Source organism: Balaenoptera ricei, chromosome 2 (genome assembly GCF_028023285.1).
Source record: "Balaenoptera ricei isolate mBalRic1 chromosome 2, mBalRic1.hap2, whole genome shotgun sequence".
NCBI lineage: Eukaryota > Metazoa > Chordata > Mammalia > Artiodactyla > Balaenopteridae > Balaenoptera > Balaenoptera ricei.
The window spans coordinates 162,005,291-162,024,801 of record NC_082640.1 but is presented as its reverse complement, the minus strand read 5'-3'; the positions used below and the strand labels follow the sequence as shown (position 1 = coordinate 162,024,801).

The following is a 19,511-nucleotide window of genomic DNA, read 5'->3' as shown; positions in this document are numbered from 1 at the left end:
ATCTACTGTGTAGCACAGGGAACTATACTCAGTATCTTGTAATAACCTATAAAGAAAAAGAATCTGAAAAAGAATATATATATATACACACCCACACACATATATATGTATAACTGAATCACTTTGCTGTACACTTGAAACTAACACAACACTGTAAATTAATCATACTTCAATTAAAAAATACTGACACAACTAAAAAAGAACTATCCTAATGGTCTAGGAAATGTACTTGGGGCTCAAAATAAAAATCTGAGGGACAGCAGCACATACATGCTCATAAAATCTCCCATAATCAAGATGGAAGTGAAGGTGGTGTGCTCTGAAACGCTGCACCAAATGACGCGGAAAGTGGCCCTAGAGAAGGCAAAGACACTTTCATCAAAGAGTCATGTGAAACATTTGATAAACCTTGCCTTCCAAAATGTAAGAAAAAGTTTTTCAAAAAATAATACATGGTCTTACATAATATGACGGAAAATATGCAAGTTTAACAAAAGGGCATATTGTTGCGTTTTTTGTTTTGTTTTTGGCCACGCAGCTTGCAGGATCTTAGTTCCCCAAACAGGGATCAAACCCATGCCCCCTGCAGTGGCAGCACAGAGTCTTAACCACTGGACCAACAGGGAAGTCCCAGAGGGGACTTTCTTTTAAGACTGGAGATACTAACAGTATTTAAATGCTGATGGAAAGGAGCCCATAGGGAGTGAGATGATGAAAGAGAGGAGATAATGGGTAGGAAGGTCTCTGGGAAGTGGTGAGGAGGTGGATTCCAAGCCTGAGAAGAGCTGAGCCTGGGGTGGGAGCCCCCTCTCCCGGCACGAGTGGGTAGCAGTGAAGATCTGTGCCATCAGTGAAGGAGACATGCTGCCGAGAGTGGGTAGGTCTGGTGGCAACAAGCTGAGGGAGTTCCCATCTGAGGGCCTCCACTTTCTCCATGGAACAGGAGGCAGGGTGGTTGCTGAGAGAGGGTCAGAGTTTGGGGGTATAGCTTGGCAAAGATCCCCCAGGTGGCTCCGCGAAAGGCCCCCTCATCACTGCAGTACTCATGACAAAGGTTTTCGTTACTGTGGGTCAGCGTCACAGCCAGGAAGCTGGCACTTAGCCCTATGATCCAGAAGCCTGACTGTGCCAGCCACAGAAAAGGGCTCCATCTCTCAGGGGCTGACTCACATTGCCCAAATTCAGGGACCACATGTAGAAGCCCAGGATGCCTGCACACTCAAGTACGATAAGAAATTGATCTACCCAGCCAGCATCCTGCCTAACCAGCAAGTTGGCTCCAAGCAGAAGACCAACAGGGTACCCAGATTATAATCAGAAAGATGTTAATCAAATCCATTGAATGTTTAATCACAATAGGCTGTCCCAGGCTGACTCCCTTTACCTAGGGCTGGGCCTTTGCCAAAGTCAGCTTTCTTTTTCTGTGCCTCCAGGGCTGATCCATCCTCTTTTTTTTCTATAGATACGCTAGTAAATTCAATCAGGTTGAGGGTTAGTCCCTTTGCCATGGAGCCTTTCTGTCCCTTCAGGACTGTGCCTTTTTGTCTATCTCCGAGCTCATCTACTCTGGGTGAGTGTCATAAGCCCCAGCACTGACAGCATACAATTGGGCAAAGTGTAATGAACACTTAACATGCATTACTAGGCATTGATTATAAGCCCCATGGGGGCTGGTGGGCTGCATCTACCTTGTTCAATGCTGAAGTGCAAGGGCGGGGGTGGGGCGGGGGTGGGGGTGGGAGTGGGGCGGTGGTATACAAGTTTTTACTGTAAAAAGCCAGAAAAGTGTAAATGCTTTCTGCGTTGTGGCCAGAAGGTCTCTGACAACTACTCCACCAAAGCACCAAAACAGACAATATGTAAACAAAGAGGTGTGGCCCTGTTCTAATACAACTTGATTTACAAAAGCAGGAAGCCGCGGGCAAACTGTACTTTGCCCACCACTCCCATCCCCTTCCCCCCATCCTCACAGCGCTAGCCCCCAGCACAGACAAGCACACAGTGAGTGCTCAATAAATATTTGTAGGCAAGGAATGGCGGTCTGAGGGCTTTCTCCTTAAGTCTATCGTGACTTCTTTGTTTCCATAAATTTCTTCCCATGTTGACGCAACCACCAAATTGAGCAGATAGAAGGGATCTAAGGAGGGAAGGGGGGTTGTGAGCTAGCATGATTTTCAGAGCTGTCCAGGCGTTTACTTTGCGAATGGATCATTCTGTGACTAAAGGCCTTTTTAAAAATGGCCTAAATATCCTCCTTAATTGGGGAGGTGCTTAGGAGACTGCCCTGGCTGGGCTAAGGCTATGCCTGCAGGCTCGTGTGCTCTAAGCCTTAGATTCCAGCTTCTTGAGGGCAGGTACCCTGTCTGTTCCTCTCCCTGAAGCACCTTACTCAGGGCAGGGACTAAATTAATGCTCTCTTGGTTCTAAGCTGACTCTGGGGTTGTCCAATTGTAGGTCATTTGTTTCCTCTTTATATTTTCCCCATTTTTCCAAATTTCCTACAACTGTTATGCTCAGAAACAACAAAATCAAAATCTTTGTTAGAACAAAACCAAAGAATTGATAAAATAACCAGAGCAATCCGTCAGCCTTAGAGTTCACTTGTTCCTGTTTCAGATAGAAACATTTCTGGTTGAGTAACTCTTCTTGTGACAAAGAAAAGAGACAGAGTAGTTCAGTTCTGATCGCAATAAAGGCTGCTGTTTGTCTTTGGACTTCTAGGAAGAGATCTTTATCCTTTACATGGTAGCAAATAACTAAGACTATTTACAAATCCTTCCTCTGGGCTCTTTATTTATTTATTAAAAAAATTTGTTTTTGGCTGTGTTGGATCTTTGTTGCTGTGCGCGGGCTTTCTCTAGCTGCGGCAACCGGGGTCTACTCTTGGTTGCGGTGCGTGGGCGTCTCATTGCGATGGCTTCTCTTGTTGGGGAGCACGGGCTCTAGGCACGCGGGCTTCAGTAGTTGTGGCATGTTGGCTCAGTAGTTGTGGCTCGCGGGCTCTAGAGTGTAGGCTCAGTAGCTGTGGCGCACGGGCTTAGTTGCTCCATGGCATGTGGGATCTTCCCAGACCAGGGCTCAAACCCATGTCCCCTGCATTGGCAGGCGGATTCTTAACCACTGCGCCACCAGGGGAGTCCCTTCCTGGGGGCTCTTGACTTGCAGAGGATGTTGTCAGCACCCAGGCCGCTGTTGAGGGTGTAGTAAGGTTCCTGAGTCTATACCAGGCTCTGCTTTCAGAAAATTTAATCCAGAACTCTCCAGCACATTTAAGAATATGGACAGAAGAAAATGTAATTGTCTCTTAAAAAGCAATTTTTCAAAAACCGCCCTCCAAGAGTCTAAAATAGTGGCAATCTTACCAAGCTTACTTCCCAATTTGGAAAGAAAAACAGTGTTATTTCAGTAGCTTAAATTGGTTTAAACATCTCATGTTTATTCGTCAAATATCCAATGATACTGATTGGATATTGGACTGGAGGTTTTCAACCCTGGTTGAGGCAGGATACTGAGAATTAATGCAGTGCTTTTGACATCTAGAGATTCCAGGGCCTCCTCCCAGACTGGGGAATGGAAGCTGGCAGGGACCAGGATGCATCCATTCACTGTGCCGAAGGCTAGCACAGTGCCTGATACAAAAGCACTCAATCAATATTTGTTGAAAGAAGTTGGTATCATGACTCCTTTGGGGAAAGGTATAGGGAACTGGGGCCTAGGGTTTTAGGAAAACTTACTTTTTACTGTCTTATTCCTTTGTACTGTTTGAATTTTTACCATGTTTATATTTTTTTAAAGGGTTCACTTAATGAATAAATTTATCTATAACTAAAATAGCTAAAATAGTTTAAATCCTGTTAAGTCAAAATAGTGATTGTGGGCTTCCCTGGTGGCGCAGTGGTTGAGAGTCTGCCTGCCAATGCAGGGGACACGGGTTCGAGCCCTGGTCTGGGAAGATCCCACATGCCGCGGAGCAACTGGGCCCGTGAGCCACAATTACTGAGCCTGCGCGTCTGGAGCCTGTGCTCTGCAACAAGAGAGGCCGCGATAGTGAGAGGCCCGCGCAACGCGATGAAGAATGGTCCCCGCTTGCCACAACTAGAGAAAGCCCTCGCACAGAAACGAAGACCCAACACAGCAATCAATCAATCAATCAATCAATCAATAAGAACGTGAATTTCTAAAAAAAAAATAAAAAAAAATAAATAAAAAAAAAATAGTGATTGTACTGTTTCATTTAAATGTATGTTAATTACAAAGGCCTGCTCTGGAAGATAAAACAAATTTTGTCTGTTGTCTTAATAATATGTCCTAAGTGATATTGTGAAAGTGAAAATAATAATTGCAAACATTTATTTAGCGCTTACTAAGTGCCAGGCAATAGTATGAGTGCTTTATAGCTATTAATGCCCTTAAGCCTGTTTTAACAGCTTTATGTGAGGTAGGCATGACATCATCGCACCTTACCCAAGAGCAAACTGAAGCAGAGAGAGAAACTGAGGCAGGCCCCAAAGGCATTGAGCTGTAAGGTAAGGGATGGAGCTGTGTGACCCAGGAGCCCGCCTGGCGGTTGGCCAGGACACCACACCATCTCAACTAATACACAGAACTGGAAACATAGCCAATCCTAGCACCCTCAATTAGTTTAATAAATAACTCGTCACAAGAAATTTAAACAAATACTCATTGAATGACCAGGCCAAGAATCGTCCCAGGGAAGCTCAGCCTGCCTCTTCCAAAAGTGAAATAGGGGAGTGGCTGAAGGGAGGGCACCCTCGGACCGCCAGGCAGGACAGGGACAGGATTGGCACCCCTGGGTTTTCTCCAGTCTGGTTTGTAGTTTCTGCCCCCAGGGGTCGGCATCTGCTCATCTCAGTGACCTCCACAAGCAGGGCTTTTGGTCTATCCTAGCGTCAGGCTGGCACTTAGTAGGAGCTCACAGATACTCGACGGGAGGGAACGCACGAAGCAAGTGCTCCACCCATGACCTACTGTAGAAAGAATCTTGGCTAGCATGCCCAGCCATTCCTCTGCGCTGGACCCTGTGCCATGACCTTCATAACAGCCCTGTGAGGGTGGACCCATTGTTATCCCCAATTTGCGCAGGACTGACTTCATCAGAGTGAGTACCCACTGAGAGAGAGAGCCACCTCATGGCCATCGGAACGTGACTCAGCTGATATGCACATGCCCTCAAAGAGCGGCCCCACGGGGATGGGACAGGATGAGTAGTCAGGGGGAGACTTCCCCTGCTCTGCGGCCCTGACTGTTTCACGATGAAGAAAATAGTCACATTCTACTTGTGCAATTAAAAAAGATAAAAACAAAAGGAGGGACCCATTACAGTTCAAGAGGCCTGGAGTTGCCCGGCAAATAGGGCTTTTTCTCCAAAAATCAGCTTTTTAGGGACACACATTTGACAGCGTTCCCCATCCTAGCGAGAGAGACACCTGTGCTAAGGCATTTGTGCAGATTTTCTTTGGGTCTTCTGGGGCACCCTATGGGGGTGCATGCCATTTCAACAAAAGCCTGGGACTTAGAACCCTTGTCCAGAATCCCAAAATGAGAAAACCTGGGAGACAGAGAAGGGAGCCTCCAGAACCTCGGCTCCAGTGGCGCCCAGACCCAAGCTGGCAGCTCGCGAGAATCACCCGGTTCCCTGCCGGGCCCGCACCCCGCCTGGGCCCACCCTGCTGCCACGCACCTTGGATGGTCCTCTTGAAGAAAGCCTTGCAGGCCTCGCAGGAGGCCACGCCGTAGTGGTAGCCGGAGGCGATGTCCCCGCACACGAGGCACAGGCGCTTGGGGATGGCGTTGAGCATGTACTCGCACTTGATGGCCGAGTCCTCCATGATGCCGCTGGCACAGTCCTCGTAGCCCTTGCGGCATGGGGTGCCTCCCAGCCCGGCGCCCGCGAACATGGGCGGCGAGTCCAGACCGTTGGCGTGGGCGCCCAGGGCCAGGCCGAAGCCGCCGCTGGCGTCGGACGAGCCGCTGGGGCTGTGGTGGCTGAGGGCATCGATGCCCGAGGACGGGCTGGACGGCTCTGTCTTGATGAAGGAGCCGCAGCTGGAGACCAGGTGCCGGTCGTCTGCGGACATTCTGTTCAGCAGCCTGGGGACACAGAGCGCAGGAGTCAGCTCGGAGAGGGTGCGGTGGGTGTGACGCTGTCCCCAGGAATTAGCTTTGGGCTCCGGGCACCGGGTGGGCGGGGTGGCTGGGAGGGGCCCTACGTTAAGGCATTGGTGAGATAAAATGCTGGCTGAGAAGGTCAATTGGGCTGAAAAACGGCACAGCCCAGAGCAAGTTTCTGGCATTACCCACCAGAACCTTCTGAGTCCTCAAAACAAAAACTACATTTTGATCGATCAATAAACTTCAGATGAGGCCCCCCAGTCCTTTGCAAATTGCTGGTCTGAGGGTGACAAAAGTGGTAATAAGTCAGTCAAAATATTTGGCCAACCTTCCGGCACAACAATAATACATTTGAAAGTCCAGGGGTGCCAGCTCCTGGACCAGACACCCTCAGTACAATGACCTGATGACCCACTTCACCCGATCCCCGGGGGCAGCAGGTAAGCCCAAGCTTGGAGCTTCCCCCAAATGCCACCATTGCTGAGATTGGGACCAGAGATGCCAAGTCACCTGGCCAGGGCAAGAGGCAGCGCTTGTGGCCAAGGCATCCACCAAATTGGCTGCCCTCTGGGTTTTGCCTCTGGCCCAAGGCACATCTGGTGGGTGACTCCCAGGCCCCCTCTTTCATTCCTCTTCATAGCCCCGATCAGGCTGGCCTCCCCCTCAAGAGACTGTGCCTCAATCATGCAGCATGAGGAGGCCTTCCAACCCCAACTCCGCGCATCCCCCAGCTGTTTCTTAACCTTAAACTTCAACCTCTAAGGCCCCTGCCTCACTGTAGAGTCAAGGGAGCATTAACAGTGAGGCAGGATCACGAGGAAGGGTCATAAGACATTTCCCATAACGAAAACCCCTCCTCCCAGAACCATGCTGAGAGGGTAAGAAGGCAGGCAAAGTGCGACCCTCACACATCCCAACTCCCAGGATGAGGGGAGGGGCTTCTCTCCAGCGTGAGCAAGGAGAGTGAAGGGCCAGGAAATGCATTCAGGAAAGCCCAGCTACAGTCCGTACTCAAGAGCTCTGGGCCAGCCAGGCGCTGGAGTCGGGAGGCTGGGTCAGGGTTCATCTGTCCATGTCCTGGCCTGGCTGGGTGGAGGTAAAGAGGAGGCCAAGGCGGATGCCTAAGGAGCAGATGAAAGTTAAGAGGGAAGGGTCCGGCACAGGTTCGATCCCTGGTCCGGGAAGATCCCACATTGCTGCAGAGCTACTAAGCCCGGGCAACACAAATACTGAGCCTATGTGCCACAACTACTGAAGCCCGCGCGCCTAGAGCCCGTGCTCCACAACAAGAGAAGCCACCGCAATGAGAAGCCCACACACGGCAACAAAGAGTAGCCCCCGCTCGCCACAACTACAGAAAGCCCATGTGCAGCAACGAAGACCCAACACAACCAAAAATAAATAAATAAATAAAATTGATACTTTAGAAAAAAAAAAAAAGAGAGGGAAGTGTCCTGGAGAACGAAAAGGGCTGGAGAGGGTGGCAATACAGCCCCATTCGTGGAAAGATGGCCCCAGTGGGGAGGGAGGGAGTGTCCCAGTGCTGGAGGGCCCACTGGGGAAGCAGCCACAGTCCAACAATGCTCAGAGGTAGCCCCTGTTTTCTGAGCAGGTCACTGGGGAAAGGATTATTCACCATGGGGGGAAAGGCCTGTCTTATCACACCCACAAAGCCCACCCTCCCAACAAAACCTTGGCCACACACTTGCCCCACCAAAAGCAATCTTATGATGGGGAGGGGCCTCCACTGTCCCTGGTCCCACCAGTGATTTCATAGTCAATACCCCTCCCAGGGCACTGTCCCATCCATCTGCACTTGAACATGTCCGGAGGCAGGGAACACACTGCCCCGCAGACAGTTCTAATCAGAAGCTGGGAGCTGCTTCTGATAAAAAGATAAAAGATACACCTATAAGGGTCCTACTGTCAAGAAGTTTATTATCTACTGGAATGTAGTGTTTGAAGATAGAGGCTCCCAGGTCTGTTCTGTTCCAAACTGAATATTCCTGAGTCTTCTGAAACACCTCTCCTACTAGCCCCAAGTGTCCCTTACATTGGCAGAGGGTACCACACTGAAAGTCTCCTCTGGGTTTTTTTTGTTTGTTTGTTTTTACATCTCTGGCTGGTGCCCTGTCATGTCCCCAGGCTCCACGAGGCTACCTGCCACCCCTCCATCCACCAGAGGCTCCCTGGTGTGTTCTCAGGAAACGCCATTGGCCTGAGAAACACAAATGCACCTGTGGGTTAACTCCCCACACTGCCCTTGTGCTGGGCCTGCAGGGAGAGTGGACCAGGTGCTCTTACATTTGTAATCCCCTCCTACTGCTGCTTTAGGCTCTGCAGTGCCCAGGAACATCCCAGGCCCACCGTGACAAAGAAAGGCAGCTCCCAGACCCAAGCCCCCCATCCCACTCCTCTCCCAGGCTTGTGAGCACCCCAGAGATTTCAGGAGATACACTTGATACAAGCAGTAATTATAGCAACTGCTATTTAGTGAGCATGTGTTATATGCCACCCGCTTCAGATCTGTCCCTTGGACGTATGAGAAGCTTGTGCCCTGAGGGACGCAGCTGGGGAGCCCTACAGCCATGCCCAGTGGACAGCAGGCTGCAGTTTCCCCAGCTGTCTTCCCCAGACTCACGGCTCAGCCAGCCCTGAAGGACACTCAGGGCAGGCAGTGGTTTCATACCCTAAGCCACAGGTCTCCCCTCCTGCCTCTCCCCTTATTGGTTCAAAGCCTTCTTTAGTGGGCTGTGCGGCCAAGACGCACCCTGTCCAGGCCGCTGACCCCAGGCCCTGGTCAGAGACTCCAGGACTGAGAAGGAAGCAAACTTGACCCTGGCCTCAGAGTTGGCACAGAAATCTAGCTACTGGTTTAGTGCCTGAGCCCCAGCTGAGAAGGGTCTGATGATTTCATTCCTGCAGGCGTCTCATTTCTGTGACCATTATTTTGGCCCTACTAGAATGTCTTTTCCAGGGTGAGACAACAGGTACTTTGGGCACCTACCATGTGCCAAGTGCTGGCCAGACAGCAGGACGTGACCAGCGCAGCCCATGATGTCAAGAAGCTCATCCTCTCACCGGAAGGACAGACACGAAAGAAACACATGTGTGCAGAGTGCCAGCAAGGCAGTGGCTGGGGGTGTGGAACACGACACGGACAGGGCCCCCTCCGCCACCCCCCGCCATGCCCCTTTGGTCTGGCTTCATTCATTCACTCATTCATTCATATTTGCCTTCATTTTCCCTCCAGGAAACCTGTTCCCTCCCTCCACCCATCCTTGACCTCCTGGACATTGTTCCTTTATTCAAAAGCAAAATTTAAAGGAAGGACAGAGGGAAAGAAGTCCAAGAAGAGGGCAGAGAAGAAGTGGCCAGAGGAGCTGGACGAGAGGAGAGAGAGTCGTGGACATGCAGTGAGGAGAGCCATCGAGAGGGAGGTGGCGGCACGTCACGTGCAGCCGCAAAGTCAGGGGAAGTCAGGAGTGCAGTGTCCCCTGCATCGAACAGTCAGGATGTGGCTGGTCAGAGCAGTGTCACGCATGGGGGGATGGGAGCCACAGGGCCTGGTCCACAGGAGGCACTGAACAGCAGACAGTCCTTTCAGGGAGTTTGGCTGCGTCTGGCCGAGCCGGGCAGAGGAGGGAGTAGGGGTGGCGGCCTCCTTGCTCACCTGTAGGCAGCACCATCCACTTGAACTTAGGGGCGGTGGCTGCAGAGAAGGAATGTTTTTGTTGTTATTGTCTGTAATTTATCAGCTTCTTTGATGAGGAGGGGGTGTGTCAAGAATGTAAGGAATTTAAGAAATTTAAAAATTACTTTCCAGTTTGCCCTGGGCAATCGTGATCCCACCTACTGACCCCGTATAATTACCCATCGCTCCCCATTGCTCCCCAGAGGAGGCAATGAATTCTATGGTGACTCCATGTTACATGCTAATGGTAAAGAGCAAATCAAGATGGAAAGTTTGCAATTACAAAATATTTTTCTCAAATTCCAGTCCAATCTTCATCAGAGTCAGCCAACGTGCTGGTTGAACAGGTAGCTTCCTGGACCCAACCTCACTCCAGTCATATTTTGGACATTCAGCCCTGCAGGAGGGGCCCAGAAATCTGCATTTAAAAAAAAATTTTTTTTTTAAATTTATTTATTTTAGGCTGTGTTGGGTCTTCGTTGCTGCGCGCGGGCTTCTCATTGCGGTGGCTTCTCTTGTTGAGGAGCACGGGCTCTAGGCATGTGGGCTTCAGTAGTTGTGGCACACGGGCTCAGTAGTTGTGGCTCACGGGCTCTAGAGCACAGGCTCAGTAGTTGTGGCGCACGGGCTTAGCTGTTCCGCGGCATGTGGGATCTTTCCGGACCAGGGCTCGAACCCGTGTCCCCTGCATTGGCAGGCGGATTCTTAACCACTGCGCCACCAGGGAAGCTCCTGCATTTTTGGTTTTGCTTATTGTTTTGCTTTTAGCACCCCAGCTGTGAATCTTAGGGGAGTCAAGTTTGAATCCTACAGGAATAACACATGCAGTCAGGGGACCTGGTGGGAGTTTGCAAGGTATCTGGAGGTCCTGGAAGGGAAGAGAAACGAGCCAAAGCAGTAAGAGGGGGAGGGAGGGCTGGCTGTGCAGAGGGGAAGTTTGGAGGTGGCCTCCCTCGCCCCCCACGCGGCCTCTCCTCACTCTGTGAAATGGGAGGTGAGGTCAGGAGATCTAGCAAAAGGAAGAGAGTTTGCAACAGCAACTGTGGGAGGAGGAGAGAACACAGGTCAGGGGCGTAAAGCTTTACCAGGCCCCTTAACTCACTCTGCAGGGGCAGCAGCACAGGGGAGCTTCGATCTGCGCTTCTCAACCCGGGCACTGCTGACACTTGGGGGCAGTAACTCTTCACTGTGGGCCACCCTGTGCGCTGCAGGACGTGTAGCAGCATCCCTGCCCTTTACCCACTAGGAACCAGTAGCACCCCCAGCCCCAGATATGACAACCCAAACCTTCTCCAGACACTGCCAGATGCTCCCCGGGGGGCAAAATCACCCCCAGTTGAGAACCACTGACTTGGACGTTGGCGGGAAAGGGGTGGGCACAGGGCCCGGGAGCTGAAGGGTGGGCACATGGTGTAGTTTGGGGCTAGAGTGATGTCACAAAGAGTGGAATTGGGAGAAAACGGAGCGCCCAAGAGCATGGGGGTTTCCAGGCAGTGGAGGCTGAGGTAGAGCAGGAGGAAGGAGCAGGACGGCTGGGAGGATGGGAGATCGGGTCAGGGAAGATCTCAGAGGTGGAGCCTGGATGCCGAGGCCCAGGAGGATGTGGCCACGGGGTAGGTGGCTAGGATGGGGAGCAGGAAGAGCACAGCCTAGGGATGAAGGGGAGGTGGCTAGCACTTGTGCTCTGGGGAGGAGAGGGTCATGTCGAGTCCATCATCTGTGGTTGGCTGGGTCCCAGTTCCCAACTGGTCGATGACTATTGACTTTACGGGAGGGGACCGCTGCCCCATCTGAGCCGCCTTTGAAAGAGCAGTAGTCAGTGGTCGAAGCCCCTCGAGGCATCATTTTCCCTCTGATCCATCTCGTAACAGGAGCACAGCCAGAGCTGCCCTGGCCTCAATGTCACCACCATCTGATTAATGTGGGACCCCTCCCCCACCTAGGCCTGCCCCTCTTAGCGTCCAGTGTGGGACCCTTACCCCAGAGCGGCCTGACCTCCAGGGACGCCTGAGCTTACTGGGGGCTCTCTGCCTCTGCTGGACATCACCTTGCTGGACAGTGAAGTGGGTTGAAGGTTTTCCAAATACAACAGAATCTTGGAAGTTCTGAAGGAAACCCAAACTCTTCAGCTATTTAGCCACGGACCTCTAGAGGAAGAGAAACTCCAGGATATCAGCAAGAGACAGTCATAAATCTTTAGGTTGGAACAACTATACTCTAATAAAAAAAAATTTTTTAAATAAAAATAAATAACATTTTTAAAAAATTAAAAATTTGAGCTGGAATCCCGGGATCTACCCCCCTCAAGGTTACCTACCGGTGGGCAGGCAGCAGAAGAGAAGCTTCTGGAGGAACAGAGGCTCCTGGAGGAAAGAGGGATGTGATGGCCTGATTAGCCTAGGGCCTGGCTTGTTGTCCTCTACTGAGTAGAGTCTACCCTACCACATGCCAGAATCCGGATCACATGCAGAGGGGCTGCCCTCACAGCCGCCTTTTGGCTCTGTGCTGGGGTTGCCCCTGTAACAGCAGAAACAAGCCACTGAGTCACTAAACGGTTAAGAGCCATCACTCTGACGTCAGATGAGCCAGTGCACAGTAGCTGCTGACTTTGCGTTAAACAGGTCACCCTCTCTGGGCCTCCGGGTCCTCATCTGTAAAATGGGCTCCACCACAGCACCTCCTTCCTAGGGTTGTTCTGGGCGAGCAGGGGCTAACGCAGGCAAAACGTTTAGAACATGCTAGGGCCCAGCAAGCTCTCAGGGGACAGTGGCTGCTCTTGTGATTCTCCCAGGAAGCCCCTTCCAGAAAATCCAGCAGCTGGCGGCGGCCTGTGGTTAAACCCAGCAAAGCTCTTCCCTCAGCCAAGTCCCCAGCTCTAGAACTGAGGATAGTTCCACAAGGAACTTGCCATTTACCAGGAGAGAAAGTAGCAGGTTAGGTGAATTAAGAGGATAAATAAGCCTGAAATGGGAATCCACTCTACAGAAGAAAAATGGTTTCCGTACACCTGAGAAACTCTTATGTACATTTCCATGATTAATTTGCTAACCAGGGGCCACTGAGCTCTTCATTAAAGCAGACCCTCAGACCCTCCAGCAAGGCTTTATTTGTTATGAATCAGCCCCTCAGGCACCTGAAAGTAACACAGCTAAATTTCCTTTAAAACTATTATTAGATAATTCCCAATGGGCCTTTAATGGAGGTATAGGATGGGGAGGACCATGTGGCTAAATTGACAAGGTCCCAGTATTCCTGTTGGGACATGGATCCATGGGTACTTATTACACCGGAGGGAGGGAAGAGAGGAGGGAAGGAGGAAGGGAAGGGAGGGGGAAGGAAGGAGTGGGAATGGGAAGCCAGTGATGAAAAGTATTATGAACCAAGGATTATAATTAGTCCAATTCCATGCATCTGAGTCTATTCGTTATATATTTTTTCCTTAAACTCAGATATTTCTTTAATTCAAATTGACCTTCCCTCGGAGTAGTCTGAATCACCTTTGTAATAAACAGTGTTTTTATCACTCCTTGTGAAATCCTGCAGTGCGTATCTTTCATCAGCGGATCTATCTTTCTGGACAGACAGAAGCACAGAGGGAGTCAGTGAATCGTAAGTGCTCAGAGATTCTCCTGCCTGGCCTGGTGACTTTCAGATGAGGAGCTGAAGGCCCTAGAAGTCGTGACTCACTCAGAGACACTAACTAGAGAGCCAGGCTGGCTGGAGGCTGGCTGGGGACTGGCTGGGGGTGTAGAGACACAGTGGGTAGGTGACCTGCGCAGGGGAGCAGGCTGACTCGGCCCACATGCTACCCTCCATCACGGCGTCACTACCGCAGCACCGGTCCTTTGCTGGTTCGATTTTGTCTGGTCTCCTCAGGAATACTTTCCTCATACTTTCTTTCTCTCCCTCCCCTCAGGGGACCCTCTGGGACTTAAGACTACAAAATGACCTGATAGCAAACTGGCTTCAGTGAGAGCCTGCCTCCCACTGTACGCCAGAACTCAGGCAAAAATCTGTAATTAAGCATCTTGCCGTTAGAGAGATTAGTCAAAACCAGGTTGATCCCAGACAACTGATTGAAATCTCGTTCCACACAAATTACGGCACGGAAAATAATGATGGGTAATTAGTGCCTTTCAATCGGGGCTTTTTATCCATGATGTCCCAGGCTGCATCCATCATCATGAGAAGTGAGAGACTTCGCCAAAGCAGGAGGAGACCACTGGAAGCGGAGTGGCTGCCCCGGGACAGCTGGGAGGGCCCAGTCCCCCGGCAAAGCTCCGGCCCACAGTGGACAGCCGCTGCTGGCTCATTCTGTGGCTGTGTGTGGATTAGAAAGAGGGGCCCCCTCTGGGGAGACCAATTCGAAATTTCAGCCCTCACCTCAGTCCTCTCAAGGGATTGTCCTCATGCAGGAGCCAAAGGTACTTGATGGCTCTTACTTTAGCCCATATGGCCAACTCTAGCCTCTGACACCACAAAGGGGTGTGTCTGAAGGAAGGACAGCTCACAATTTCAGAAGATGCCCCCAAACACACCTCTAGTGATCTTCCTTTCAATAGCTCTTGGAGATCTGACATCTGTGAATTTATCTTAACTCTTCTTGAACCTGTTTTATTTTTACCCCATATCAAGCAGTGATACAGCATAAACATCCCACCTACTGTCACTGAACAAATTCGGCAGTTTCCAGATGGCATTTAATCCTGGAGGAGCCGAGATGCTGGGCCATAGAGCTGAGTGGTTGGAGCTGGACTGCCTGAGTCCGAATTCCAGTTCTGTCTCTTACAAGTTATTTAACCTTTCTGAGCCTCAGTTTCCTCATCTGTACAATAGGGATGATAATAATTATCGTATTCATCTTATAGGGTGGTCTTGAGGGTTGAGGGTTAGCGAGTTAATACAGAAAAGAGCTTAGAACTGTGCCTGGCAAAAGTGCTCAATAAATACATGTTAGCAGTTGTTACTAGCACCCTTTTTGGTAATGAGGAGATCGCTTCCATTCAGTCTCTAAAAAGTTCATTCCCACAGCAAGCAAGACTGTCTTGCTCCCTCTCTCCTTCCCACATTCATCCATCCGTGCATCCATCCATCCACCATTTAATCATGCATTTGTGTGCCTCTCTGCATGCTGGAACTTCCAGTGAGGAAGTCCCTTTTCAGACAAAGGGGTTCCTTATTCAGGCACTACTAGAACCAACTATTAGAACTAACTAGCCTCTCTTCTAGGAGCTGACAACCGACTCCAGCCTCCTTTCTCTCTTATTCCTGTGTGCACGCCAAGCTCCCACGGGAATCGCCACATTCGCATGCATCTCCACCTGCTACCCAGCAGAGTCACCCAGGGCTGTGCAACTGACCCAGGCTGGGCAGTGAGTCTCTCCCATGAGACCTTGGTGTCACGGCTGCCTCTCCAGGGACAGAGGCAGTAAGACGGACAGCTCAAGTGTGAGCGAGGTCATACTTCACACCAACGTGCAGTGAGAAAGAAGAATATGGAAGCTGGCAGCAGAGAAGGGAGCCAGCCAGGGGCAGGGGCCCGGGAGCCTTGGTTGGCAGCTGCTCGGCAGCGCGGCAGCACCTCTGCTCATGTGAGCGACAAGGCCTGATTCCCTGGTGTGGCAGCTCACATAAGGGGGTTCTGACAGCTAACCAACTCACACACCGCCTCATTCGTTCATCCACTCGCTCCTTCCCTCCCTCATTCATTCCATTACTATTCCTTGAGTACCCACGGTGTGCCAGATACCGTTCTAGCCCTGGGGATGGTTGGTGCCCAAGGTGGACATGTTCCTGTCCTCAAGGAGTGACAACACCATATTTCATTAACTCTAAACTACACCCTTTTTTCACATTTTAACATCTTGGCAATCAGAATGCATCTTGAGTGGATGGCTTGCCATAGTTTAATTTAATTAGTGGTTCCAAAAATAATGGTGTCTATGATGTCATAGATTCAATGAAATATGATAATAAGTAGAGCTGAGACTGCCACGAGGTCATCAAAAGCAGTTTCATGTTCTTTCTAGACCCAGGAAGACCACATTTCCCAGTCTCCCTTGCAGTTAGCTGTGCGCATCAACTGGGTCCTGACCAATGGAATGTGGGCAAAAGGATGTAAGGGACTCCTCCCTCTGGCCCATAAAAATCTCCCATGGCACTCCCCATCCCCACTTCCTCCTTCTCTCTGTCCTCCCCCATCTGAAGGCCACACAAGATCCAGGCAGAGGCTCCAGAAGGGGACTCCAAGGTCCTGAGGGATGGCAGAGCCACAAGTTGGAAGGAGCCTGGGCCCATGAAAAACCTCATGAAAGGTGATCTGCCAAGTACCTTCACTAAAATGTTATGTGAGCAAGATGTAACTTGTCATGCTAAGCCACTGAAAAACTGAGGTTGTATGTAACAATAGCTAGTGTGACCCACCCTAACTAATACAATAAGTAAACAACCAAATAGTATAAATTCAGTTAGTGATGAGTGCTATGAAGAAAGAGCAGGGCCAGGGACAGATGGCAGAATGGAGGAGTGTCCAGACACAGTGGCCAGAGAAGGCTTCTCTGAAGGGGTGACATTTAAGCAGAAGCCCAAGGAAAAACAGATAAGGAGGCATGCAGGGAGAGCTCCGTGTTGAAAGAATAGCAGAGAGACAGGGAGAGGTAGGCGGGCAGGGCCCTCTCCCAGCCAGGGGCACTCGGACCAGGCCAGGACCTCAAAGGGCTCCTGGTCTGTCCCATGGCTGCCTGCCTTTGCTAAAGACCCCAGTGATAAGGAGATCACTAGTTCAGGCAGCAGCTGTTTCCATCTTTGGACAACTTAGATTTTTTTTTTTTTTAAGTTCTTTGTCAAGAGCCAAAATATTTCTTCTTTCTGGAGCTTTCAGTTATAGCTTATACAGCTCTCTCCCTCAGGACCTACAGAACAAGTCTAACACCCCGCTTCCATCTGACAGCCCTCTGGATTGCCGAAGGCAGCTTCCTGCTCCCTGCTGAGCCCGGTCCTCACCAGGAACACATCTCTTGGACCTAGAATCACTCCTCCACGCATTTTGCCCTCCTTTGAGAATAATCCACCTGCTCTGGTTACTCCTCACAGAAAGGAACATCAGAATACAGCACAGCCTTCCAGGTGAGTTCTGACCAGGGCAGAGCAGTTCTGACACCTCTCTCGTCCTAGATACTATACTTCTGGTTTGTTTGTTTTTTTCCTCTAAAGCTAAGTTTGTTGTTAAAAAAAAAATTTTTTTTTTATACTATACTTCTGTTGATGCAACCCTAGATGGAATCAGCGTTTAAGGCCCTTGGCTCACACTGCTGACTTCCACTCTGCTCCTTATGCGATCACACACCTGAGTCTCTTTTGTGCGTGCTGTTCCTGGGTGTCGCTGCCCCCTTCTTATGTGCGTTCCTGCAGGGCAGTGTGCAGACCCAGTGAGAGGGACCACACTTCCATATGCCACCTGGTCACAGCAGTGGCCCTTTCCATGTGGCCTTATGCACAGCAGGGATGACACAGGAAGCTTGGGGCTCCCAGAATCCATTTCTCTTCCTGACCCAGTTTTTCAGCCTTTGTGCCAATGGGCAGCCTGGGCAGATGACAAAGACACATCTTAACTCGGGTGAACAGGTGGGGACCTGACACTGCAGCCAACTGGGAACCTGCTTCTGAGCTCCATAATGGTGACGACAGAGGGCTCGCTCTGCGCTGGGCACGGAACTGTACGCACGAGGTCAGCGATCCCTTTCAACAACCTGTCGTCATTTTGCAGATGAAGAAACGGAGGCCAGAGGGGCTAAATATCTTGGCAGGGGTCTCACTGCCAGAAAGTGCTGGAGTGAGTTACAAAGCAAAGGGGAGTAAGTCACAGCACTCCTCCGCTCCAAACAGCCAGGGACTTCCCATCACACCCCCAGGAAAGCAGGAATCCTTTCCACAGCTGCCCACTCCCCCATGGGGTCACTCCGGGCCAGCCACACCGGCCTCCTGGCTGTTTCTGGACTAGACCGCATGCTTCCACCTCGGGGCCTCTGCCCCCCCGCACAGGAGGGCAGAGGCTGCCTCTGCTTTCTTCTCTGTTGCTCTCCGTTGTCTAGGACGCTACCGGGCACAAGAGATGCTCAGAAAATATTTGTTGAGTGAACAAATGAAGCAGGAGGTATGAGATTTGGGTGGGATACGAGTCCCCAAGGCCTGCCTCCCCTCAGGCTGTGACAGTCACAGGCCTGAGCCACAAGATAGGGCCAGAGTCAGGGCAAGGGAGTCAGCCAGCACCTCAAGAGCAGAGACCCAGCCAACAGTCCCACTGAAACTTGCCCCCAGTTCCCATCAAATTCCACTAATCCTGGCGGAAAAGACTTTGCTTATGATGTATGGATTTTTCTTACTTTTATTTATTTATTTTTTTAAGCACCCAAATGCATGTAATGTGTTTGGAAGTAACTTAGAGAAGCTAGCGTCTCAGACCCACTTATCAAGAAATCTAGTTTTGAAATGTTAAAGAAGATATTTTAACACAAAAAGCAATGTAATTAATGAAAACCTGTGGGAAGTGAGGTTGGAAAAAGCTTGCCTTGACTTCAGAGCCAGGACCCCGACTCTGTATAAGTGAAAAAAAGCCACTGCTGCTCCCTGCCCTCTAGAGGGGACAGAACCAGGCCCAGGCACAAGGGTTCTGGGCCCAGATCGCCTGGGTTCGAATCCTGGCTTTGTCACCCACAGGCTGTACAACCGGTTGCTTTACCTCTCCATGCCTCAGTTCCTTCATCTGCAAAATGGGTAATATAAAGATACCTACCTCAGAGAAGTGTTCTGAGGATTAAATGACACAATAAATGGGAAGCACTAACACCAGCGCCTGCACATAGTAAGTGCTCAATAAACATGAGCTGTTACTATGATTCCTCAGGTCTCTGGGATGCAGGTCCTTCCAGCCATGGCAGGTATGGTCTGACAATTTGGCTCTCAGTCGTCTCCTCTATAAACTGGATGTAAGAAGAAAATGAGGAAAGGGGGAAGCAGTGGTGGGTCACTCCCAGGCTCCTTGGCTCTCCTTAATCTAGACCTTTGGGAGTGAGGGGCTAGATTCACCACGCTTGCCCTTGGAAATGCTGTCACTTATCACGCGGACTTCTCCAGATGGGGCATTTTGACTATTGATCTGATAAATAAACAGCCTGCTGGCTCGATCAAAATGTTATTTTGCATTCCAATTACTGCTCACTAATGCAACCTTCATCCCGCCAAGATGCTGCTGGCAATGACACCAGCCCTGCCACTGGCTTGAGAGGTGGAGCCACCCCCTGCCAGTACTAAGCAAGGATTAGGGCCCTTCTCCCTGGGAAGTCACAGCCTGGGTGGGGAAGACAGCTGCTCCAGGAAGGGGAGACAGGAGGATGACAGGAAATTGTCCTTTTCCTTCATGAGGGGAGCACTGGAGGGGCAGGGGCTGCTGTCATTCCGGCCAGGAAAGGCCCTCGGGGCTGCAGGTATGCCAGACTGGGATACCCCTAGGGACCTCAGGGTCAGGCCTCAGTGCCTCCACTGCCTTGTTGAGTGGCCTTGGACAAGTCCTATACTCCCTGCATCTCAGGTACTGCACTGGTAAACCGGATCCAAGAAAAACCACCCTACTTTCCTGGGTGGTTGTAAACACTCAGTAAGAAAACAGACGTGGAAGCCCTTTAAAGGA

The 19,511-nt window shown here is 50.6% G+C and overlaps 1 protein-coding gene across 5 annotated transcripts in view; it reads right to left on the bottom strand.

Moving 5' to 3' along the window:
- Positions 1-19,511, bottom strand: part of ESRRB (estrogen related receptor beta) — a 174,318-nt gene that overhangs the window by 48,526 nt on the left and 106,281 nt on the right. For 2 of the 5 annotated variants that reach the window (XM_059914724.1, XM_059914723.1), the window contains exons 3-5: positions 12,144-12,189; positions 11,806-11,973; positions 5,702-6,111 (exon numbers count right to left, since the gene is read on the bottom strand). In XM_059914724.1, the coding sequence (XP_059770707.1) occupies positions 5,702-6,111; positions 11,806-11,870 (475 nt within the window). In that variant the 5' untranslated portion in view covers positions 11,871-11,973; positions 12,144-12,189. The remainder of the gene's footprint in view (positions 1-5,701; positions 6,112-11,805; positions 11,974-12,143; positions 12,190-19,511) is intronic. The other 3 variants (XM_059914725.1, XM_059914727.1, XM_059914726.1) reach the window with 2 other exon arrangements.